At 48.6% G+C, this 26,112-nt stretch overlaps 1 protein-coding gene across 1 annotated transcript in view; it reads right to left on the bottom strand.

Moving 5' to 3' along the window:
• Positions 1-26,112, bottom strand: part of CSMD2 (CUB and Sushi multiple domains 2) — a gene marked incomplete at both ends in the record, with an annotated part of 295,395 nt that overhangs the window by 256,869 nt on the left and 12,414 nt on the right. Inside the window, 1 exon segment of the mRNA XM_083879352.1 lies at positions 10,835-11,051. Within this exon segment, the coding sequence (XP_083735478.1) occupies positions 10,835-11,051 (217 nt within the window).

Here is a 26,112-nt window from a genome sequence, read left to right as displayed (position 1 = left end):
GGCTGGCACAGGAATTCCTCCCCTCAGTGCCTCTGTTAGGTTGTTTGGTTTGTTTTTTTTTTTTTTTTTTTCCCTGTATTTATTAAAGAAAAACGCAATTACAGCGAGATGTCAGCTTTTTTTTTTCTCTTTTCCTCCGGAGCGCACCAACAAGAAGGCTCTCATTAATCATCAATAAAACAAGCAGAGCATGATCTGAGAGCTCTCCCAGCTCCCCAATGCTGCAGACACTTAAAAGGCAGCTCTGTCCGCCAGGCACAGCTCGCTGGTGTCACTGAGAGAGTTGTCCTTTCATTTTGGAGCCCTGCAAGGCTGAAATGATGCTCTGGACCAAAAAAAAAAAAAAAAATTTAAAAAAAAAAAAAAAATATATATATATATATATAAAATAAAAAATAAAATCAACTCTCAACCAGCTTAAAAAGATCCTGCAGTGACACAAGAACAGTTCCCAGCTGGATTTACCCAACAGCTTTTGTTTGGGAGTGAGGCACGGAGCAAACACCTGCACAGGAGTGCTCCGAGCACCAGCAGCTCCCTGGATCTTCTCACATCTCACCAGCCAACCCCACACGGCCCCGTTTTATCCCATCCCAGCTGCTGGAGAATTGATTCCAAACAATCCAATCCCTTGGTTCTGACGTTCATTATTTCTTGTTTTGATTCCCACAGCAGTAAAAAGCAAAGGGCAAAAAAAATCCTCCATTTTTTTCTGTTCCTTGCCCTCTCCCAGTGCCATGAACTCGTCCAGTTTTCCCAGGAATTTTATCCAGCACAGCTCTCAGTCTCAGGAATCAGCTGCACTTCCCTCCCTTGGCCAAGCCAAGCACAATCCATCAAGGCCCAGGAGCCCTTTGCTTACCTCTGACACTGACAAAGCTTCATTAACCAACACGGGCTCGGGGGACAGTGACAGAGCTCATAAATCCCAGCCTGGATGGATTTCTCCACTTGTTTAAAGCAGGGTTTGGGTCAATTCCCACTAGAAAAAGTGTTATTTATAGAGCCCAGAGCCAGCACAGCCAGCTCAGATATATGAGGCCTTCATGGCTCAGACTAGAGACAGGTACTGAGCATCAAATTTCAATAAATTTGATTTTCCATGCAATGCAATGGAGTGGGAAGACCATGGAGTTGGACGTGATTTATTATTTTTCTCACATCCCTTCCATGCTCGTTTTTCCAACATTTCCTGGCATTGCAATGGGATTTTGTCCCCTCTGCCCTGCCCAGGTGAGTCCCCACCTGCAGAGCTGCCCCAGAGTCCCAGCACAGGCAGGAGCTGGGATTGGGGAAGGTGTGGAGCTGGATGAGCTGAGCTGATTTCATTCCCTTCCCACCCAAACCCTTCCAAACAACTCCACAAAACCCAACTCTGGCAGCTCTCTCTTCTCATTCTGACAAACCGAGAGGAAGAAAAAAAAAAAGACAAAATCACAGGAAAAGTTCATCAAATCTCAGTCACCCCCTGGCAAATCCGAGCTGACATCCTGAGTAAACAAAGACAAGTTTGGATCCAACCCAAGCACGGCTCAGCGGCTTCAATTCAGAACTTGGCAGATTTGGGTTATTTGTGTCTTTCTTCAAAAAAAAAAAAAAAAAAAAAATTTTAAAAAGAGAAAGAAAAAAAAAAAAAGCCACCAGGGGTGTGAAATGGAGTAAATGGGGGAAAAATAAATAAGTTCTTGGAACCTCTCTGGAAATCACAGAAAGTTTGTTTATTGCTGAACACGGGGTGAGTGGGGAACAAGGAGCAAGTGGAGGTGGTGGAGCCCTCCAGAGCAGGAACCCAGTGTCCTGCAGCCTGGAGAACAGGCACAAATGTCTGGAACAGAGTGGAACACAAGCAAGGCAGGATGGAGAAGCTCTCAGGCCAGCAGCTCTCTGCCATTCCGGGATTATGGCATTTCACAGCTGGGAGAGCTGATAAGGGATTTGCCTGGGGAGCAGAGCAGCTCCTGGCTCTGGGCAGGATTGATCCCTGCTCTGGGAGGGATTCCCAGCACATCCCAGTGCTCTGCCTTCCCCCACAGCCCCTGCTGCCCTGCTGTCAGAGTCTGTCCGAGGATGTGTTATGCCTCACAACTGTCTCCAATGGTTGAAGACCAAGACCCCCGAAGAGACTGGAGTGAGCCCCTGGCCTGGCTGAGGTGGGGCGCTTGCCCAGGACTGAAATGCATCTCCACGAGAACGGAATGCAAGAACAATAGTAGCTCGTTACAGTGGACTGAGCTGACTATACTGACCGTGCTAGAAGGGTACAGCTTGCCGCTTGTTCCTGAGCACCCAACCTTAACACAGGTGCCTGCCTCAGCCCTGTGCCCTCTTTGGCTCCGTTCCACTCGCCTTGGTCCTTTTCCTGACCACCCTATAAAGACTCTGCGGATCCCGTGCACCCTTTGTGATCACCCCACTGGAGAAGATCGCGTCTATGGGCATCTCTACGTCTTGAGGACCTCCGACTCTCCACGTGGTAGCTATAATCCCCCTTCCCCTCTTTCTCTATCTTTCTCACTATTCTCTATTTTCTCTCCCTACTATCGCATTGTGGGCACTAAATAAAAGTGCATTTTTTGTTTAAGTAAACTGGTTTGTCCCCCGCTGTGTCTTTTGCACTTTGAGATCTCCAAAACGAACCATCGGGTTCCCCGCAGATGTTTGCGGACCCTGACAACTGCCCAGCCCATGGTGGCACCAAACCCCACAGAGGGCAGTGCCAACACTGAGCCTAAGGTTGAGTTCTGAAGGTTTGGGTCTGTATGAAGTCAAGAGACTTTTGGGACAGGTTCTTACCAGAGGACACAAAAAGAACCACACTAACCCGTCAGGATGTGAGATGAAAAGGAAAAGGGAAGTTTATTCGGGGGATCTCAACTTATATAGTTTTTGGGATTTGGTCAAGGATTGGGGGATGAGAGGAATACCCCTCTGACCCCAGTGGTCAATTCAGAAATCCATCAATTTGTCCTTCCCCCTGAAAAGAATGTGTTGTTTACAAAATACCAGTCTTTGTTTCTGTCACGAGCGTGAGAAACTCCAGTAGGAATGAAAAACAATCAGAAGGCTGAAAAATCAGGGTGACAGACAGGTTCTTACAAGCCACCTCCTCATCTCAGAGCAATTGGGCAACAACCAAAAACTCCCTGTGCTGCCCTCACCCTCCTGAGCCAGCCCTGCTCCCTCCCAGAGCAATCTCAAAATGAGAAGCACCAAGCCAGGGCCATGGGTTGGTTCAATTTCCCTCCTTCCACTGCTAAAAAAATCTCATCTCACCCCCTCTGACCCCAAAAAAACTCCCCACTGGGGCAGGAATTGTCATTCCTGCTCAGGAATGGAGGCAGCTGAGTCTGAAATGAGCAACTCGAGGTGGCTGTGACTGTGTCACTTTAAACAGATGAAAAAGACGATAAAAAGATGATAAACCTGAACTCCAGAGAACATTTCCTACTGGAGCACCAGTTGGGTTTATCACGAGCCATCTCTGATAAGGAGGAGGGAGCCCTGAGAGCCACCTGAGGTGGGATTTACCTGCAGCCCTCAGTGCAGGGTTTGCAGGGGCTGGGCTCACCTCAGCAGCTCCCCTGAAGGAAAACCCACCCATCAGAATGTTGGAATTCTAGAAACACCATGACAGAACAGCACAGGGACAATGCCAGAGCTGAGTGTCCCCTTCTCCCCCAACTCCAGGGACAATGCCAGAGCTGAGTGTCCCCTTCTCCCCCAATTCCAGGGACAATTCCAGAGCTGAGTGTCCCCTCCTGATCCAATCCCACCTGCACAGGAGGCAGAGGAAGGGCTGAGGGTGCAGGCACAGCCCTCCCTGACCCTGACTCACACAGTGAGAGGGGCTGAGCCACCCCCAGCAGCCTGGCTGGCCAAGGCTGCCTGAAACCTGCCTGGCCAAAGGTCAGCAGTGACCCCAAAAAGAGCTGGACACAGGGCAAGGCTGGAGCAAACAAACCATCCTGGAAGGTCCTTCCAGCCCTGAGCATTTCCTGATCCTGGGAATGGATCACTGGGACAAAAAGCAGCAGCAGCACTCAGAGCCCTGCCAGACCTGATGGGGGGACACAGGGAAGAAATCCCTGGGCAGAGCCTGCCCTGGGGGGCTGCTGGTTCCTCTCAGGCAGTTCTGAAAGGTCTGTGCTCCTCACTGTGCCTCAACACACAGAATATCTTCAGTCAGTATCTCTGAGGAGCTGGACTCTGGCTCTGGGAGTGACCTGGGATCCCTGTGAACCCCAGCAGGAGAGCCTCAGGGGGGAAGTTTTGTGCATTTTGCTGTCAGGGGTCACAGCAGAGCCCCAGCCATGCCCTGCACAGAGTCCCACTGCAATCCCAGAGCCACGGGAGGCTTTGAACAATTCCATCAGTGTGGAAACGGAAGGTGAAGGACACCACGATCCTCCCCAGGATTTCCATGCACGACTTAAAGTGACCCCAACAAAGCCCTCAACAGCAGCCAGGGCTCACAGAGCCAGCAAAAGCTCTTCCAGGGCAGAGTCTTAATTAAAATCCAGTAGGTGCTGCCCAATTACAGAAAATCTTTCTACACTTAATCCGCTTCACACACCTTAATTTAAAGGAAGGCACCCAAAATCCCAGGAGCTGAAATCCATCCTATTCCACATCTCCCACTATCCCAGGGTGCTCCAAGCTGCTCTTGGACACTTCCAGGGCTGGGGGTTGTCAGGCTGTGCTGGGAGATTGTCCCTATAAACGTGGTTAATTTGCACTTTGAGGGACAACAAAAACAATTTGGGGAAGAAAATATTATTTGGGTAACAGCAACACCTTCAGAGACCCAGGCTGTGTGTGTGTCACCTCAGACCTGGCAGAGTAGAAGTGAGAGGAGGTCCTTGAACCCCTAAAGCAGGACAAAACTGCTCCATCCCCATCTCTGGAAAAGCTGCCAAAACACCCGAGCCAAGCCTCCTCCTCAGCCCACAACATTCCACACGGTGCCAGGGAAAAGAGCTCCCACTCTGATTGAATCAGCTGCTTTTATCACTCCTCCTGATGCACCCTCTTGCTAATAAATATGGAAAAAAACTGAATCAAAATTGCAGAGCCCTGCTGCAGTTGCATTAACTCCATTACCTCTCCCAGACTTTCAGCTCCTGTTTCATCAATTATCCTGCAGACTGAGTTGAAACACTCAGCACTTCCTCAGAACAAACCACGGATGCTGCTGAAGGGTCCTGGGGCTGCTGGAGCAGCTCAAACACGGCTCTTCCCAGAGAGAAAAAAACACACAAAAAAAAGTGGATTTTATTCTCCAAAGCAGAGAACATAAATTTCAGGGGGGTTTTGTTGTGTTTCTTTTCCCATGGAGTTAATGGGAAGTGACAAAAGGCTCTGCTGAGGGGGAGAGGGAGGCAGGGCTGGGATGTTTACTAAAGGTGACAAAGGATTTAGTTGTCCCTCTGCTCTATTTATCCTTCTCCTCAGCAAAAAGAACTGTAGTCACCTTGGAGACACAGGCGGTGACAAAGGAATATGTCACTGGACCAGAGGTGACTCAACACAAACTCCCAGCTGACAAAGGCTGTTTTTCCAGGAATTTCTTTATCCCAGGATGATGTTTCATCCCTGATTTACATCTCTGCAGGTCACAGGAACACTGGGGGAACTCTCTCCTCCCCAGTTCCCTTTGTCCCTTCTCCTCCTCCTCCTCCCTTTTGCTGTCTTTAAGATCAAAATTGGTGATTAAGTACAAGTCACCCAGGCTGCTTTTTCAAAGAGTAATTAAAAGGTTATCAGGAGAACCATGGGAGGTGCAGGTAATTCCTGGTGCAGCTGTAATTAGGTCAGCCCAGAGATAACTCAGCTCTTATCACAGGGATCACATCATTCCTCAGTTCAAACAAAATCCTGAAACTTTCCCTCAATTAAATATGGCCCGAGATGTGGGTTTGAATTGCTCACACAGAAGGTTGGTGGCAATCCTTCTCCTCATTCTCGTTATAAATGCATATTATATAGTTGGCTTTTGGCAAATATTAAAATGAATATTATGTATACAATATGTATTATGTATATGTATATGTATATGTATATTGTATATGTATACGTATTATATTATGTATACCATTATGTATAATTGTACTGTGTTATCTTTTATTAATAGAGTTTTAAAAAGGTGATAAATGTATATTTTCTGATTGTAACATGGTGTTAACAGTAAAAAGACTAGATTTTTTTAAATTTTTTTTTTCTCTTTGTAATATCTAAACTGACCAAGCCAGAAGGTTATGGAGAGTCACCTTGTATTCCTGCATAAAGATTGCTGACTTGCTGTTTCTTATCCAAATGAAGATAACCAAAAACCTCAGGAGAAGAATTTATGTCACCAGACAGGAGTGGAGCCACCCACAGATGGATCTACCAAATAAAATGATCGGGGGGAGTATTGAAATGGATCAAACCCAAAGAGAATGTTTGAATCACGCATTAACATCCACTGAATATGTAACACAGCGATCCTTAAAACACAGGATTTGAAAAAGCAAAGGTGTGTTTTCTGGTGAGGCAACCCCAGCTGGAACATTTGTTTTTCTGTCTCCTAAATGTCTGTTTTTTATTTAACTTATAAATTTTCCTAAGAAAGCGAGACTCGTTTTTCATGCTCTTGTCTCATGGAGGGTTTGGGAGCGGCTTGAGGAGACACCGCGAGATGCGGGAGCTGCAGGGGAGCTCCTGTGCCAGCAGCAGGATCCCTCTGCTCTGCACAGAACCCCATTGCACAGAGGTTTCCCCAGCCCCTGCACACTCTGCAGGCACAGGAATTTCTGCAAAATCCTCCTCAGGAGGGGCTGAGGGTTCCTCCTCCCAGCTGTGTCAATAAACACCTCTGAGCACGCAAAGGCGCTGCCCAGGCTCTGGGAGATGTTTTTCTCTGGATGCCTCCAAACAAATGTTTTCTCAGGAAAATAAACTGAAATATTTTGTTTGAATAGGGAGGACACAATTCCCTGCCCACAGCAGGCGGGAAGGGAAGCCCAAGGGTTGGAAGAGCCTGAGAAACCCCAGCATGGCTCAGCACATTTACACGTGAGGAGTCTCTGCTGGTGGAAACATCCCACGTTCTTGTCCCCTGGGCTTCCCAATGTAGTTTTGAACATCTCTGGAAGGGAAAAAAAAATTTAAAAATCTGATTTTCTAAGTTGACCACTTCCATTTGGAGTGTAAATTCACCAGGTCTCAGAGGGAAAGCAGAATTAGGGAGCTACAAGGACTGACTCACAGGGAAACTGTAAATGTGTTTTCCCCGGATCTGAGTACGAGCCCAAAGCTTCTAATCAGGGAGTTTGCAAGTGATTTAAGATTCTCACATTAAAAAAGTCCTGCCAATTATCAGCAGATGAAGAAGCTGGGGGAAGCCATGTGGTTCTGCCACTGCCCACTCTGGGGATGTCATGGAACAAGAGTCTGACACAGAGAGGTGATGCCTTAAGTTTTATCTTCCATGTATTTCAGGTTCTGTGGTGCCCAGGGGGGCAGCTCTGAGCTCACAGTCAGTGTCACTCAGCTCTGCACACAGCAGGGACACAAAACAAACCCTTTTCCTGCTGCACACCAAGGACAACTGGGACAAGTGTTCAGGCCCAAAAGCACAAACAAGGGTGGCTGAAGGGAGGGACAAGAAGGATGGGACTGCATAACCTGGAGCTGGAATTGGACAATTAAACCCCAATATGCAAATGGACCAAAACTTATAGAAGTGTAAGACTTTGTGACTGGGCAGCCACTTTTGTGACCATTTTGGGACCATTTTGGTCCACCTTGGGTGTAGCCCTGGCCAGGCTCTTGTCCTGCCCAAGGTGTACCTTAAAGGCCTTTTAATAAATCTCTACTTTATTCTCAGCTCTGCCCAGTCTCTGTTCCAGCTCAGCCCTCCCAAGGCATCAGAGGTGCAGAGAGTCTCCCAACTCCCACAGCAAGCCCAGAGCCATAAATAACCCCCAGAATTCAGATTGCAGTCAGGTCTGTGCTGAGCTCCTGAGCCCAGCACGGTGGGAAGGCAATCAGGAGGGGAACCTGATTGGAGCAGCCTGGGAACAATGACACAATCACCAGGCACAATGGGAACTGGGATAAGAATGTTCTGGAATAACTGCAGGGCTCCCCACGACTCCCTGATCCCACAGCAGATGGGAGCTTGAAGGAAGAGCCTTTGGGACAGTCTGGTCTGGTGTAATGAGCTCAAGAGAAGGGGAAGTCCTGGACAGGAACCAAATCCTGACGTCCCCCATCAAGGAAGAGAAAACTCTGCAGCCACCACAGCCCTGAGGTTTCACAGAAAATTCCCCCACAGTGGTTCCTGCTGGAAAAGCCAGGAGCTGGGAAAATTCCAGTGCACAAGGAGGAATAGGTTCCAACTGAACAAAGGGAAGTTTAGGTTATAAACATGGAAAAAAACCTTTCCCTGTGAGGGTTGGGAGGTCCTGGCACAGGGTGCCCAGAGAAGCTGTGGCTGCCCCATCCCTGAAGTGTCCAAGGGCAGGCTGGAGCACTCTGGGGTGGTGGGAGGAGTCCCTGCCCGTGGCAGGGGATGGAATGAGATGGAATTTTCAATTCCCTTCCAACCCAACCCATTCCAGGATTCTAAAAACCCCGATTATTGGAGAGAAGCTGAAATAGCAAAGGCTTGGAAACGAGCTCTGATTTTAGCAAACAAAGCAAAGTCATGGCACTGAGAGATGACAACAGCCCTGGATGTCTAAATTAAGGCACTGAAACCCATTTAATATTCACGTCCTCATCACAAACACGCAATGCAAATTCCCTAATATCCAGTAAAGCTGTTTATTAGCAAATGCCTCATTGGATTAGGGCTGCTCTTATTCTATTAGGGAACCTTCACACCACATTAAATTGCAAGACAAGAGGGTGTTTGCCAGCACACCATGAACACAACATTAACCCCTTCCCAGGAAATCCTGGAGTGGCCTGGGTTGGGAGAGACCTGAAAATACAACTTTGAGCGGGGAAGAAGCAAAGAAATCCAGTTGTCCCTTCTTTTCCCCTTGCTCACAGCTCATTTTGGGTGAGCTCCGAGGAGTGACACGTGGCCATCCATCTCCAGGGCTGTGCCTCGGTGATGAATGGAGAACATTTGGAAAGCAGGCAGGGAAAAGAAAGCAAAATTGATGGCCATGAGAAAGAGGGAAAAAAAGGGAGAAAGAAGGAGAAAAAAAAAAAAAGTAACCCAGTGTTAGGCAATGGTTAAAAGAGTTTAATGTGGTGACATTGATGTACCAAAAATAATATCTGGGCTCTCCTGAGGTGGGAGGGACCCACGAGGATCAGGGGACACCCCAACAATCCCACCCTGTGCATCAGAGCGTTGCCCAAACACTAAAACTGGTGAACTAAGAGATGAAACAGCCCAAAAGATCCAGCTCCAGGCTTAGAAGTTCCTAATCCAGAAATGTCCAAGGGAAGAAAGCTCATGTCCACCATGCAGGAGTTCATCTTTTACTTTTCTAAGCCCTAAGTGCTCCCAGACCTCTAGAAATCCCCCTCTTTACTTCCCCCCTTTATTTCACTTCCCTGCCCTAAATACACTCCATTTCCTGAGCTCCTCCTCAGAGGTGGAACATTCATTCCCACGTGGCTTTTGCTGCTGGTTCCATCCCCAGCTCAAATTCACCTGCCCAAACTGCCCCTGAACTTCACCAGGGATGCAAAGGAAGGACTTTTTCTCACCTTTTTCCTCCCCTTCCCCCAGTTCAGGGCCCACAGATCCCCAGGGCAGAGCCCCAGCTCAGATTTTCTGCTACTTCTATTTACAACCAGAATATTCCTGTGAGCATCAACTCCTCACCACACAAACTTTCCCCGAGCTGGATTTTACCCTCATTTTTCCACCTTTCCATTATCCCCAAAGCAGAGCACTGAACCTCCTGATTAAACTCCGAGGTCCCGTAATTAAAGTGATTCTCAAGCACAGTTGCCAAATGAGGAGATGATTTATTTGCATACCTGAAATAATCTACATAAAGAGCTGATTTCCACCAGGGTGCAGCTCAGATGTTCCACTCAGCTTTAGACAAGACACTGAGGTCAATGGGTTTGTCCTGAACTCGAGTGGATTGAAGGAAAATCGATTTTCCAGAGCTCCACATCCTTGCCAAGGGATCCAGAGCCTGGGATCAGTTTTTTGAATGTCTCAGTGACAGGCTGGAGCTGCCACCAGCCCCTCCAGCCGTGTCCCCAGCTGAGAGGGCTGAGATCAGCACTGCTCCACACACAGCTGACACCTCCCGGGGCATCTGCTGCCACAGCAACGCATCAAAACCAGCCTCCAAAAAAGTATTTTAACACTCAAAAGCCTCATTTGAGAAGCCACGGGGAGTTTTCTTACTGAACCAGATTCCTGAACGCTTCTCACCCCTGGAGATGTGAGAGATGGGAGGGAATGCAGCCCTGTCCAGCTGCTGGGTGGGCTGGAATAGCCCAAATTTTGGGGAAAACCCACAAAACCTTTGGCAGAGCTATCACTGAACCCCACAGCCCAACCTCCCACTCCGGGAGTCTCGTTCTGGACTGAGGGAAACTCTGTGCACATTAACTCTGCTTCCCTCCTGCTCCATTTGCTAATTAACTCCTCTGGATGTCGAGGATGAGCCTTGATAAATCATTACTGTCAGGCGTTCAGAGAAACATTTCAAGCCTTATCAGAGATAAGAAATCAAAACAACTGTAAGAATTGCTCACGGAGAAGCACTCCCAGTTTATTGCAGCATAAACAGCCGAGCAAGGCCAGATTTGATCCCAGGGGCAGGAAGGGGGAACATGTTTATAAACATCACTGTAATGAGCACTGTACCTCGTTCTCAGATTCCCCTGCTGAGGCAGCCCATCGTAGATGGATAATACATCAAAATCTTCCTCTAATGCAAAGGACTGGAAAACAAGCTGTATCCTGTTCTGCTCCTCAGCAGTGATTGTCCACGTGCAGTTTGCATAATTGGGGTATCCATAGGGGAAGCCTGGGCTCTGTATTGTCCCGTTTGGGCCCTGCAATGTGTGGCTGCAGTTCTGGGCTGGCGAGAGAAAAGACAAAAAGCACAAAGTCAGAGGGTTGTCAGGTGAACAGTGAATGTCCTCACCATCCCAACAGAGCGCACGGGGCTCTTCCCACCAGGTTTCTTTGTCCCGAGAAATGAAGAAAAGTAAAACTGAGGATGAAGCTTTGGCTTCCTCCCCGCAGGGATGTGGAGCCCAAACCCCCAGACACGTCCTGGGCTCTGCTCCCAGCAGCTGTGAGCACAGCTGGATCCACAGCTGCAGCCTGGCCCTGGGGACAGCTCCTTCCTCAGCCACCCTTCCCCAGCCCAGCACCAAACCCAGAGCTCTCCCACCACACACACCCCGTGCATTTGGGATTTCACCTGTGCCTGGCCCTGCTGGGTCACACTACGGCACGGGGACAATGCCAGAGCTGAGTGTCCCCTTCCCTCAATTCCAGGGACAATGCCAGAGCTGAGTGTCCCCTCCTGCCCCAATCCCACCTGCACAGGAGGCAGAGGAAGGGCTGAGGGTGCAGGCACAGCCCTCCCTGACCCTGACTCACACAGTGAGAGGGGCTGAGCCACCCCCAGCAGCCTGGCTGGCCAAGGCTGCCTGAAACCTGCCTGGCCAAAGGGCAGCAGTGACCCCAAAAAGAGCAGGACACAGGGCAAGGCTGGAGCAAACAAACCATCCTGGAAGGTCCTTCCAGCCCTGAGCATTTCCTGATCCTGGGAATGGATCACTGGGACAAAAAGCAGCAGCAGCACTCAGAGCCCTGCCAGACCTGATGGGGGGACACAGGGAAGAAATCCCTGGGCAGAGCCTGCCCTGGGGGGCTGCTGGTTCCTCTCAGGCAGTTCTGAAAGGTCTGTGCTCCTCATTGTGCCTCAACACACACAACACCTTCAGTCAGTCTCTCTGAGGAGCTGCTGCACAGCTGCATCTTCTGAGAACAAACCCTCCTCCTGTAACAGCAGTGAAACACCTCAAACCTCTCTCCCATCCATCTCCCCTGCCCAGGGCAGTACCTGGGAACGCTGCAGCCCAAAGATAAACGATGTACACCGACAGGAGAAATGAGATTTCCTTCTCCCTGGGGACACAGGTACATTGAATGTGTTTTGGGAACAGCTCAAATGACAAATTCCCTTCAGTGTTTCCCTCTCCCTTCACTGCTCCTGTACCTGGCTGTCTTGGGAAGCACCAAGAATTCTCTCCAAACTGATCCAAGTTTAGTGGAAGAATTCCTCCACACAAAGCCAAATTCCAGACACCTGGAAAGGCCAATCCTGTGGCCCAAAAGCTGAGTTTCACCTTTATCCTCTGCTCCAGCTTTTCCCACCCATGCTGGACTGTTTACCCTGCTGATGGTGACAACAGAGGCTCCCAAGTCAAAATGCATTAGAGTAAAAATTACTTCTTTGATTTCTCCTTGCCTTTTTTTTTTTTTCTTTCAAAGCCATTTGCACTTCTGAGTGCCAAGCAGCTACAGGTACAGAACTGCGGAGTGGTGCTCATTAAAGCCAATTATAATTAGATTGACCTACTTTGGGTGCAGAAAAAAAAAAAAAAAAAAACGTTCAGTGGAACTTCTCCCCGCAAGACACGACGGAGTTGGCGGTTTGATGAATCTAAAACGGCCCATCCTATTTACTACCCAGGGAGGCTTTTTGTAGCACGTTTATCTGATCAATGAGAGGCAGGACAGCCCCACAATCCACCAGGGATGAAAGGGAGGGAGGCACAGGATTCCTTGACTGGAGTGTTTTGCATTTCTGCCTCTCTCAGGGAGCTGCATCAGAGAGTGATCCACCTCCCTCCTCCACCTGGGCTCCAGTTACTTTGGGGAGTTCACTGGAAAAGCTCAGTGCCAGAAAGCTGCACGGGGCTGGGAATATTCCTGTGATCACAGAGGAGTGAAATGAAGCCCAGTTTGGTTTAACAACCCAAGATCCACGAGTTCCATTCTCCAATTCCATCGAATCCTTTTCTCCTACCACAGCGACGCTCGATAGGCAGCGGGGGGGGGATATTGAACTGTCCCTCCTGCTCATTTTTATTTTAATCAGAAGTTCATCAGAACAATTTGAGGCAAATGGGAAATTAAAGAGGCTGTATCTCTCCATTTCCTGATGGTAGAAAAGCTACCAAGGCTGCACGAAGCTCAGGAAATAAATTCAAGGTCAGAGGGACCACGATCCAAACACTTCCAAGGTCATATAGAAGCTCCAAAATCCACAAACTCAGCCCATCCTTCCCTAAACCACTGCCTGTGCCACGAATGGCCATAAATCTATCTGAAAAGAGCAAATAAATAATAGAAAAATAAGGCAGAGTTTTATGATGCATCCAATCAATCTACTGAAATATTTGCATGTTCACGATGTTGACCCAGAGGTGCTCCGGGCACAGATAAAAGAAAATTGCTTATTGCAAACAAAGAACAGCTTTGCAAAAGCTGCCAAACTGGGCAGTAATATATTCTGTAATAGCTGTAATAGCAGGGAACTTCATTTATATTGGACATTGCTGGAAAAAGTCATCAGGCACAGAAAGAAATCCGGGAAGCTGAGGGAATTTATGTGTTCTATCATTTGCTTCCAGGTCTGAGTTAGTTCAGCTCATCCTTGACTGACAAAACCTTATCTAAAATTCAAAATTTCTCCTGTGAAGATTGCAGAAACAATTCCCTTTATCCCTCTGGCCCAGGAGCACAAATAAGTAGAAAGATATGAAAGGGCAGCGCCGGTGCCTGTGCTGGGATGTTCCAGGTGGATTTGGAGTTGGCAGAGGACAATTCTCCCCAAATTTCTGTCAAAGTCTGACAGGAGGCACCTTCAACTCCTCACCCAGAGATGAGAATGTGCTGCATCATCCCCACCCCTCCAGCTTTGCTTTTAACCTCAGCTCAGGTGTGTTCCTGTGGATTCTGCAGCTCCTCATCCCTTCTCCATGGGCTCACATTCCTCAGGGTGGGCTCATCACAGGGATGGGTTTGTGGGCATTTGTCCTATTTGTGATGAGGGAAAACAGAGCTGAGCCCAGGCTGGGCTCTGCCAGCACCTCCCCTCAATTCTGGAGAGTGGTTTGTTGGGAGGGGAGCCCTGAAATGAATCCCTCAGTGCTGTTTTACTGCAGGAAATTCAGACAAGGACAAGGCCTGGGATTCCTCCAAAGGGATCCCAACCCCAGGGCAAGGAAAAACCACAACCCAAGGAACCACAGGATCCTTTAGGCTGGAAAAAACCTCCAAAATCACTGAATCCTTTAAGAAAACCCACAACACTTTGGGAAAACATCTTTATCTGGGCCACCACCAACGACAATTCACTGATGGTGAATCAATTTTTCAATTTTTTCCCACCTTGGTTTAACCAAGTGCGCCAAGCCTCCAGTTCCAACAGCTCTTTTGTGCAACAGGCACTCTCTGAACAATCCCCAGACTAATTGGCTTCACCCTGGGCTCCTCACGAGGGAAATGATGGAATATTTACCCTGCAATAACCGAACCACGGGCTGCCCAGGGCACTTTGTAACACACACTTTAATCCACAGGGCACAAAACTTAACATGACCAGACACTGCAGCACTGAAAAATAAATCTCAGCTGAGCAGAGGAGAGTCCCAAACCCCTCCAGGCTTCGCTGTGGGGCTGCCATGGAGAGAAAGGAAGGGTGGCAGGAGCAGGAACAACATCCTTGTGCTCCAAACCAGAGTTTTTTTGACAGGACGAGCTCCAGAGGCTCGTGGGAGGTTTAGTCCCACTGTAAATCCAAAATCATCTGGACACACGAGGCAGGAGCGTTCTGGTGCCAGTCAGAGCAGGTTTAGAGGGGCAGGGCTGGCCGGGCTCTGGAGCAGCACCAGCTCACCCCAGTCACTGCACTGGGGCAGCTCCTGCTGCATTTGGTAGTGTTGGAGAGTTAAGAATTGATAAAGTTATTACGAGGGTTTTTTTGGTGGTTGAACCGAGAGGGGGAATTGTAGGAAACAGAAAAAGTTAAAAGAGCTTCATTATTAAATTTTTTTATTATCTTGTTTAACATATTTTTCTACTTGTTGAGGCCTAACTTTGCACACCACAATCCACAGCCTTACTGTTCTGTACCCTCATTCTTGTACCTTTTCAACTCTACATCCACACTGCTATGAAAGTTTTCTGCTTTTTCTATTTCCCACACCAACATCCTCAGTGTCCTGAGGTGACAGTGTGACAGTCACTGCACAGTGACCAAACCCACTGAGTTATGTGCAAGAAAAACAGGAGATTCAACACCTAAAATACACTCACAGCAACAGGATTTTGTTATTCCCTTCCAATAAGCAACACTCCAGGTCAGGATGGGGAATTCCAGCAGCTCCAGGCTGAGATAAACTTGAACATCCCAAGTGTGTCACTACAATCCTCCCCCAGGTTGTCAGGAGGTAAACAACAACAACAAACAAAGGCGTCGTCTGACGTGACAAGTGCAGAGGAAACGAGCAGGAAAAAAAAAAAATCATCTTCCACCTACTTGTAATTCCTTAAACTGAAATCCCAGGCCAGATCCAGGGTGGTGTAAACCCAGGATGAATTGTAGCTGTTGGTTTACACCGTGTTATTATCCAAGGAAGCAAAGCTTGAGAGAGAGAGAGAGTGAGACTGAATTTATCTCTGAAGTGCTTCCTGAAATACAAGTCGCTGCACTTTGTTCCTCAGCAGAAACAAAATCTAATTTAGCAAACGCTGATGCATGGTCACTGCACAATTCCGTGGGAACAAATATCAAATCATGCTCAGTGCCTCGCTCTCAGCAGCATCACTGATGGAGGATCCAGGGCTGCCTCCTCCCTAATGCAGCAGTTTGGGGTTTTGCCATTTGCTGGAGTCACTGTTCCTAGTACAGAAATGCTGTTATTCCGTGTTGTTCTACAGCCCATTCCAGCAAGTGCAGGCACATCAAAAACAAACGCTTTCTCCAGGCAAAGTGAAAGCCACGTCCAAACATTGAAATCTCAGGGGCAAACTCTGCCTGTCCAAGGTTTGCTCAGCTCCCAGAGCCCCTCACCAAACCCACACACACAGACTCCTCCTCACTGTTTGCTCTGCCTTCTAAATAGGAAAAAAACCTTCCTTTGCCCGTTGTTTAGTGCTGTGAATCATTTATCAGACACTAAAGATGCTCCTTACACGGTGGTTTAGCAAGTCATTACAGCTGATCACAAACAGGGAGTAGTTTACTCCCAGCTCACCCAATTTCACTGAGCAAACAGGGAAAGCACCTCCACGTTTGATCAATCCCAGCCTTTGCTGCCCTCAGGATTCACCTTCTCCGAGCTGGAGCTTAACCTCCAGTCTCCCATCAAAGCCTGCTGGGTAATAAATAATGCAGAGTCATTCCATTAACTATAACTTAATCAAAAGCCCGTGGATCCAAGAGCATCATCAAGGGGATGATTTCCATCTCAGGCAGCCCGAGCTCGCTTCCCTCTGAGCACGGGGAGTGATGAGCTGGGCACTGCAAGGGCAGGAAAAGTGCATTTGAGCTGAATTCAGCTCCTGCCAGCACTGCCAAGCCTGGGAAGAACCCAAACCCCCAGCTCAGCTCAATGAGAACATCCAGATTTGCACAACTGGACAAATCCCTGAACACCACAGTTCTGTGGGCACGCACAGCCCTTCCCTGCCAGCCCAGGGGTCCCTCACTCCCCCCTGTCACCCCTTTGTCCCTTTAGTGCTGCCCAGGCTGAGCTCCCACACCTGGCACTGCTCCGGCCCAGCAATTCCATCTTCAGAGAAGAGAGGAGCAAAGGATGCCAAAGTTATCCCTACTACTGCTCTCCCTTCTTTTCCCAATCAAAAATGTCCTGGATAATCGTGAAAATTTCCTACACATGTCTAGGATCCCACAAAAGTTCCAACTGAGCCACCACACACCTGAAAACCACCAAGACTGTGCAGGAAAAGGGAGTTTAGAAATGCCAAGTGTCACTGCCCCGTCCTCAGGCATCACCTGAACATTCCCAACGTGTCTTCCAAATGACATTTGTGTGTTTCAGATTCGGAAAAACCTGGACAAAACCATCCCAGCTCTGCCTTTCAGGGATCCATGTCAGATCCATCCTGTTATTGCTTCAGACCATGGAATTTTCTCCTCCCTCCTGTTATTGCTTCAGACCACGGCATTTTCTCTCCCTGCGTGGCCTCAGAGAAAGGTTCATTCTGCCCAGACAGGGGATTTTCAACCTGCAGCTCATAAACCCTCTAGGGATGTGTGAAAGGCAGGAGAGGGAAGGAGAACAGACACGAGGCTTTTTCAGTTCTCTAGAAATGCCACGAGCACCTACAGAGGAAGAAAGGCACCAAACACTGGGAACGCTGCAATCTACAGACCCAAAAATGTTGAGAAGCACAATTAGGGAATTAATGAGCCCAATCTGTTCGATGCTTCCCTCTTCAGTGATGCTCCTGACTCCCTGGTGAGGTTCTGGACTCTGCCCAGCTGTTCCACATCTGACACATCAAGAACTGGACACGGAGCCCAAGCCCAGCTGGACACTGGGGTGGATGGATGGTCATTCTGCCTCACCCCCGTGTTGGGACCTGTCACCTCCCCTGCCACATTCCCTCCTCTCCTCCAAGCCTTAGAAAAAAGTCTTTCCAGCTTTGTCAGCCTTTGGGTTTGAGCTCCATGCCTGAGCCTGAGGAGAGCACAGAGCTCACAGCAGCTCTGACAAGCGGCGGAGAAAAACACCCCAGGAAATGTCCGGCTGCAGGTGACATCCAAAAGCCTCCCAGGGAGGGATGTGACATCCCAGGAACATGACACTGCACAGATGTCCTGTCTCAGCAGAGCATGACAGAGCCCTGGCATGTGGAGAGGCCAGCGATTCTGGCTGCTGGGAAGGGCTGGGAAGGAAATGTTGCCTGGGTTGTGCTGGGAACTGCTGGAGGAGTCGCTGGTCCTAAAAGCAGCTGCCAGATTTGGGGCTCCAGTCCTCCTGTACTCACAGTGTCACCCCAATCCCCCCACAGCTGCTCCCTCATCCGCCCCCAAATTGGGATCAGGGAGAGAGTAGAAGGGTAAAAGCCAGAAAACTCGTGAATTAAAATAGTTTAATAGGGAAAGCAGGATTTCCCCTTCTCTTGAGCTCATTACACCACAACCAGACTGTCCCAAAGGCTCTTCTTTCAAGCTCCCTGTGGGATCAAGGAGTCATGGGGAGCCCTGCAGTTATTCCAAAACATTCTTCTCCCAGTTGGGAAGAGAAATGCCATCATTCCAAATGTCCCCTCCTTTGTGCACTCATTTTATGTCACACGGTCTGAGATATCCCACTGGTCAGCTGGGGTCACCTGTCGCTGTCAGGTCTCCTCCCAACCTGCCCCACATTCCCAAATCCCTCCCCAGCGTGGCCGTGGGAGGGGCAGGAAAGGCCTCGGCTCTGGGCCAGCTCAGCACTAACCAAACACCTCTGTATCATCAGCCCCGGGCTCGGCACAAACCCAAAGCACAGCCCCAGAGCAGCCCCGGGAGGAAAATCAACTTGAGCCCAGCCCAAAGCACATCCCAGACTTTATTCCATGCCCAGATCCCACACTATCCAGCACAACTTCATTCCCAGTGCTCCTCTTCCCAACTTTTGTTATAACAACAAATACCCTTCCCACTGTCCTGGGTTGTGCTGTAGGATGTGCACAAAGTATTTATCCCATCCCCATCACCATGAGCTGTTGGAACCAGGTGGGGCAGTGTTTTCCCAGGCCCCTCCTTTGGGCTCTTCTGCTCATGGCCCATCAATGCCTTGCCCAGGACTCACAGGGAACTCCCTCCAGGAGCTCTCTCTGTTTAATGGGCCATCAAGGAGCCACTGCACGACTCCTCATCCCATTGGGAGATGCTCCCAATGCCCAGGGGGAGGAGCCAAGCATTCCCACCTGGAGAGAATCTGGGATTTGGGACAGGACAAGCAGCCCTGAGCCACTGGATTCCCAGAGGAGCAGAGCTCCCAGACCTTTCTGTGGGATCACTGCTTCAGGAAGAGCCCCTCACCTGGACTGCTCCCCCCACCCTGCTCAGGGTGTGTTCTGACTCTGTCAGTGCTCCTTTGTGTTATTGCATTTATTTTATTTTATTTTACCTTTTTCCCTTTCTTCTTGTTAAACTGTATTTCTGACTTGGAGCCTCTCACTCGTTTTGCTTTCAAACCACGACACCCATCATCCCTGCAAAACATCTATAAGAAATCCACAAAAAGTCTGTTGGATTCATTAAATCCATGATTTTGGCTCTATCTGTTCTGGTGGATCAACTCCACCCCAGCTGAGGCAGCTCAAGGGAGGGAGATTGTGGCACAAATGACCTGAGTGTCCCCTGTGCCACCCCTGCCCTGGGTTGCCCTGGACACAGGAGGGGTTCAGCCCTCCCGGCCCTCAGTGCTGTTTGTTTAAACACAGATTGTTATCAGAGTCATCCTGGTGTCCCGCTGGCTCCCACCAGGTGCTCGCTGTGCCATTCCCAATCACTCCAGCAGATTTACGGAGCACTTTGCCATCTGCAGAGCTGCCAGCGCCGCCGGGATCGGAGCAGGTGGGACCACGGGACAAGTGTTTGGGAGGGGAGGCTCACAGGAAATGAGGGGAGAGCGAGGTGGATTCCCTCCTGTTCCCCTGCTGGATGAGGAGGCAGGAGAGCTCCAGGACTAATAATGGAAAACACAAAAAAATTCCTTGTGTGTTGTTGTAAAGAACATTTAGAGAATCTCTTGTAGCACATCAGCTTTACCATCAGCAGTGACAAACTTTAAACTTCCTTGTTTATCAAAGCACATTAATGAACACACATTTTCCTGACTACTTCCAGTCAAAAATTCTGCATTTGATTTGCACTGACTCAAGGTGGAGAGACAAACTCTGCTTCATCCCCCACCTGATCCATTGACAGCAATGGATTCAATGGCTGGAAATGTCTCCAACATGCACAAAGTGAGAAAACTTGGCCTGGTCGATACTGATGAGGGATTTCAATTAGTAATTACAACATAGACAGGGAAAGGGGAAAAAGGAAAGTGGAAAGAAAAGGGGAAGGGAAAGGAGAAGGGGAAAGGGGGAAGGAAATAGGAAAGGGAAAGGGGAAGGGAAAGGAGAAGGGGAAAGGGGAAAGGGAAATAGGAAAGGGGAAAGGGAAAGGGAAAGGGGAAGGAAAGGGGAAGGGAAATAGGAAAGGGGAAGGGGAAGCCCCAGAACCTTTGAGCAGTGACCAAGGCCCAGGACTCCTGCCAGCAAAGCCAACACCCCACACAGACCCTGCTTTAAGTGACCTGAGCTTCACCTGCTCAGTCACCAGTGAAGATCTGCCCCTTTGCCATCTCTTTGTCCTTGCCAAGTACCAGGGGCAGGATCCAACAGGAAGATCCCTCATCCCAGCTGAAGATCTGCCTCTTCCCACTCCACTCCCCACCCTGAACAGCAGGTAAACCCCGGGCTGTGGTGTGAGCTGCAGGGGCTGCAGGGTCACAGGAGGGGCTGGCTGCTGTCCCTGCCTGTCCCTTGGGTCAGGGTCTGACATTTCCTTCCATTTCCTCCCCCAGGGACAGCTCTGTGAGGCAGCAGGCAGGAGTCTGGCACTGCCAGTGCTCTCAGAGCATGACAAAGACTCTTTGATCTGTCCAGGACAAATATCCAGACTTACCTACATAAATATCCAGATTTTATCTATCCAGATAAATCCCCAGGATTGCACAGAGCCCAACACCCACCCCTGAGCTTTCTGCAGGCACAGCAAACCTGCCAACTCCTCTGTGCTGCCCTGGCTCCTTGCTGGACCAGACAAAAAGTGACAAAAGTGACTTTATTTCACGCCTTTTGCATGACAAGAAGGGACATTGGTTCTGCCAGGCCCACTGATCTCCACAGGGCTCCAAGGCACCTTGGCTGAAGGAGTTCAGACATTCACATCCCAAAAACCCCAAGCTAACAAAAACCCTGAATGCCCCAGGTAGAGAGACCCGTGCTTTAAACACTTCCAAAAATCAAATTAAGCAGCTCCAGCTGATAAGACTTTAAACACAATCCCAGCTTTCCGCCCTCTCCACTTCTCAGCAAATCCATTTCTTGGTACAGACGTTCCACATTTCGAGTCTGGCCCCTTTGGCACTGCAGCAGCTTCGGATTCAGGTGAAATCATGGAGCTGTGTCACCATCCCCAGAATTCTGCCAGCCCTGAGCACAGCCTGGGCTGGAAAACTCCTGGAAAACTCCTGGAAAACTCCTGGAAAACTCCTGGCAAAGCTTCCAGAGCCCCCCACACATGGGCAGGGTCTCACTCCCTGCTCCCCTGCTTTGTGCAGGGCAGTGACAGAAAGCTGCTGGGGGTGCTGAAGGAAGCCTGAAGGTCAGGGGATGAAGCAGCAGGGTTTGGGAGCCTTGGAAAAGCAGCAGCAGGATGGTTCATCCCGAATTACCATTCCACAGGCAGCTCTGACGTGCCCAGGCTCAGTTGCTAAGCGCAGACACACAGGGAGCAGCTCCAGAGCTCCCTGACAGGCCTTGGGAGAGGAGAGAGGGGAGAGCAGAGGGAGAACCCCCCCCTGGGTTTACAGACACACAGAAATGTCTGTGTGTGCCGAGCCATCGGGGCCAGGGCTCGGCGATGTCACACACACAGACCAGCTGCGCCCAGAGCAAGTCACGGATTTATTTCCTTCCCTTTCCATTGCAATGTTCCTGCCCCTGGATTTCAGCAGCTCCAGCTGGTTGGGGCTCTCTGCCCAAGGCCTGGGAAGTGCAGGAGACACAAGGGAAGAACTGCTGCAGCCAGCTCAGTGATCACTCCTGTCCACCAGCCTTAAACACCCAATTTGAATCCGAATTCAAACCTGAATTTGAACCTAAATTCAGCCCAGGGCAGCTCAGCAAACAGAGATGAGCCTGACAGGAGTGTTTTAGGCCAAGCCAGAGGCTACAGGTGTGTCCACAGCTGCTCATCCACGTGCTTGGATCAAGGATTTTATCGAGATGCCAAAATCAAGCACCCCCAGGATGTGCAGGAAGGTTCTTAAACAGCAACAGTGGAAATTCAGGATAAAGCCACAGTTTGGGGCCATTTCTTTCCAAACCAACATTTTTTTGTTTCACATTTCTCCCCATTCTGTTTTACCTGGCCTGGATGGATTTATTCAGAGAGGATAATTTGATGCCCTTCCTCTTTTCCAGGCCAAGTAAGTGCTGTGCTTTCACTCCTCCAGGATTCACCTCTGATCATCCTCGGAATTCTCATCCCACCTGGAATTCTTCTGTGCTAAGGACATCAAACCACCTCAGTCATTCCTCCAAAGGTTCCTCAACACCTCATGAAAACCTCTCTCACCCCTTCCTCATCTCTGCTGGGAAAACCCCTTTGGAGCTGTCTGTACATGAACTGAAGCTTTTGTCATTCCCAATCCAGAAAATCCTGAGATTTTTTCAAGATTGCTCTTGGATTTCACAAGAGCTGCTTCAAAACTCAGGGACTTTCACACTCCAAACAAAGGGGTTTTTTCCCAGCCCACACTTCCAGCAGTCACTCATTAACCACATAAAGCAATTTCCTGCAGAATTCCCCCAGCTGCACAATCCCTGCTGGAACCAGGAATCCTGAGCGCACCAAGCATCACTTGGAATCATTTCCTCAGCTCCAGGAAGCACCACAGTCACCCCAACATTCAGCCAGAACGGGCCTCATCTCCAGAGGGATGTCATTTCCTTCCTTCAGAACTTTTCCTTTCACAATTGTCTCTTAATCAATTTTGGCTGTTCCCTCCACTCCTCTCCACAGCCATTGTCAGCAGAATAATGAACTCAGGCACTTGTGGAACTGTTTCCATCTCCAGAGCACTCCAGAGGCTTTAACCAATGAATGCAGATGCTGGTGGTGAGGAACAGCCCCACTGGGAACTCCCAGCACTTCCCCTCCTGCCCTTGGATCAGTCACAGGATGGTTTGGCTGGGAAGGGACCCCAAAGCTCCTCTCCTCTGCACTTCTCCTGTCAAACCTCCAAACAAAGATGGTTTTAAATGTGGTTAAGGCACTGAGATGGAAACTGGGAGGCTTTGACTGGGCCTGGAATCACAGGGAGGTGTCACAGACCAGGTGGCCCCTTTGTGACAAACGCCACAAAACCAAACCCAACTTCATAAACCAAACACAAATCCTTTTCAAACAAACTTCAGAGCCCCAGGTTTGCAAGTATTTTATAAATCAAGAACTGCAGAGACATCAAGGATTGCTCTGGAGCCTTCCTGACCCCACCTGAGCTGTGCAGCCACATTTCCCCTATAAACCCACCATGGGCAAGTCTCCACTTATTTTGGCATCTAAACACCCTTAAAAAAAATCTTGCCCTGGGAGTCTGAGCCTCAATGCAAATGTTCAGCCTGATTCAAATCCTTCTGCCAATTTTACTCTTTTATTTTCTCTCAAGACGAACACAGCGAAGATTTCATTTTTTTCTCACCTCAACTGCAAATATCTGTAAAAATGACACAGCTCATCTCAACCCCCAATCGAAATTAAACTCAGAAAAACAGAAGGTAATTTGATGAGAAACTTTTTTTTTTTACCCGGCGTCTGCAAATGGACTCCCACTCATGTGCAGCATTTTTTTTACTCAGTCTCATTTACAAGGTGCTAATTATTGTCGCCAAAACAAAATTTTTCAATTTGCGTTTCAATTATTTCGCAGCAAAATAATATTTGCATTTAAATGGTTCATCCAGGGGGGGCTCGAAGGCATTTTCATCTCGGGGTGTCAGGATTATCTCGAAAGGGAAAATAAAAATTGAAGAAGGTTGAAGTGAGGTTCAAGGTGAAATCCATCCCAAGTCACAGCGGAGCCAAAATTAAAGAATTCCTCATGAAAATATTTTGTTATTGATCACCATGGAACACCTAAAACCACCTCAAATTCTCTTTGCCACTGGAGCTCTGTGTCCAGCTGTGAAGTTCAATGTTCTTCAAGGGAGATCTTGAGCTCCAAATCCCTGAGAATTCCCAAGCCCTCAGCCCCTGGAATTCTCCCAATATCAACAATCCCATCCTTTCCCTGGTGGTTTAAGGAGAGCACAGTGGGGAGAGCTCCTTCACAAATAAACCTGCACCAAGCTCTGAGGGAGTTCCAAGGGGGTTCTTCCCCCTCCCCACCACTTTTTGGATTCTCAATTACATTTTACACATCAGTTCCTTGACCAGGTTGTATTTTCAGACATTTTTTACTCCCAGAAAGCCCAGAAGTTACACAAGTCCCTTTTTAGTGCTTGCAGGGAGGCCACAGACCCTTTCCAGCCCCCAGGGGACACAGAGCAGCTCTGCAGCAGCCAAAACAGAATAAACCACCTCATCCACTGCCATCCCCAGCATCTCACACCTCCAGACCTGAAATAAATTAAAAATATCCCTGGGAACAAGCAGAGACTCCACTTATTAAAAGCTCTCCACTCTTGCACCGCCGTTCCCATCTCCCCACGCTCTGCAAAGTGAAATGTTCTCCGTGTTTACAAGTGCTCTGAGATCCTCCAACAAAACCCCTCTGCCAGGCAATTGTGTTCCAACAGCTCACACTTGTGTGATTGGATTTGAATTACAAAAAAGAGCCCAACAGAAAGCGATCCCTCCTGGGAATTTTTGTTAGGATATAAAATCCAATTTTTACTTGATTCCGTTAACAGCACTTTCATATTCACTTCCTTTAAGTATTGCAGCACTTGATATTTATTACCTAATGCCTCCTTGTCACCTTGAGCAATCAATGAAAGTCACCTGGAGTTGACAGCACAGAGGAAAGTTAATAAATAAAAGTTAATAATTCACTGCACCCAACGAGCCAAAAAAAAAAAAAAAACCAAAAAAAAAAACAACCAAGCTCGTCACACACCCCAAAAGAATAATAGCTGCAAAAGACTATCTGGAGAGTGAAACATTTCAATTATACTGAATTTTTTCAGCCCATTCAGACGTGAGTTTCGCGTTGACAATGGCAAAAGCTGGATTATGATTTCAGGGAATTATGGAATGGTTTGGAAAGGATCTTTGGGCACAGAGAGCTGTGAGCTCTGTTCAACAAGGAATGTCTCTCTTGGCTACTGATGGATGCTCTGATAGACCAAAATCAGACTTTTTTTGTTCTGTTTTGACCCAATTTAGAAAAACTCTTGTGCCAAGCACTGATTTTTCCATGGCTTGTCCAATTCCTGCATCCTGTGACCTCCCCACCTCTGTGTAACCACTGGAGAAACCCAGAACTCCCTCCTATTAACATTACACCGTGTTTTATTTTCCTCTCGCCTCCTCCATCCATTTAAAACCTCATTTTCACCCACAGACATATTCCACTTCATCTTAGTTTTCAATCCCCAAAGCAGATCAATACCTTTCTTCTTCAATCTACATAGCTCTCAATCAAGGAGCTAACAGGGGGTGAATTGAATCGACTTGTACGTTCAAATTGGGGATTTTTTTGTCAAAAGTCTCATCTGTTAACTGCATTTCATGGAAGAAAAGGCAAAAAAACTCCCTGTAAGAGCCCTCAGCGTTGGATTCCTGGGCAAAAAAAAAAAAAAAAAAAAAAAAAAGGTCATCATTTGTTCTCTAATTTAAGATTGGGAAGTGCTCCCAGGAGGAACAAATGACAGAGCCTTCCCCAAAGCTGGGAGTTTAAATCCAGCAAAATGAACTTGCTCTTTTTAAAGAAAATTAGTTAATTCAGTAGGAAGAAGTGTGTTCAGCAAGAGGTGACAACAGCAGGGGCCTTGCAGGGTTGGGTTTTTCTACCTTTAAATCTTGCCCAGGATCAGAACCAGCCCTGCCTGTGCCACTGGGGAAGGCGAGACAGTCAGTGAGACACCTGGGCAAAGGTAAAAACAGGACCCTGGAGTGGTTTGGGTTGGAAAAGACCTCAAATCTCACCCAATCCCACCCCTTTCACTGTCCCAGGCTGCCCCAAGCCCTGTCCAGCCTGGCCTTGGGCACTGCCAGGGATCCAGGAGCAGCCACAGCTTCTCTGGGAACTCCATCCCAGGCTCTGCCCACCTTCCCAGGGAAGGATTTTCTCCCTTTGTGATCAAATCCAAAGAACTTC

Source organism: Zosterops lateralis (genome assembly GCF_965231275.1).
Source record: "Zosterops lateralis genome assembly, chromosome: 28".
NCBI lineage: Eukaryota > Metazoa > Chordata > Aves > Passeriformes > Zosteropidae > Zosterops > Zosterops lateralis.
Note: the sequence above shows the minus strand (reverse complement) of the source record. Positions and strands in the feature narration are given on the sequence as shown.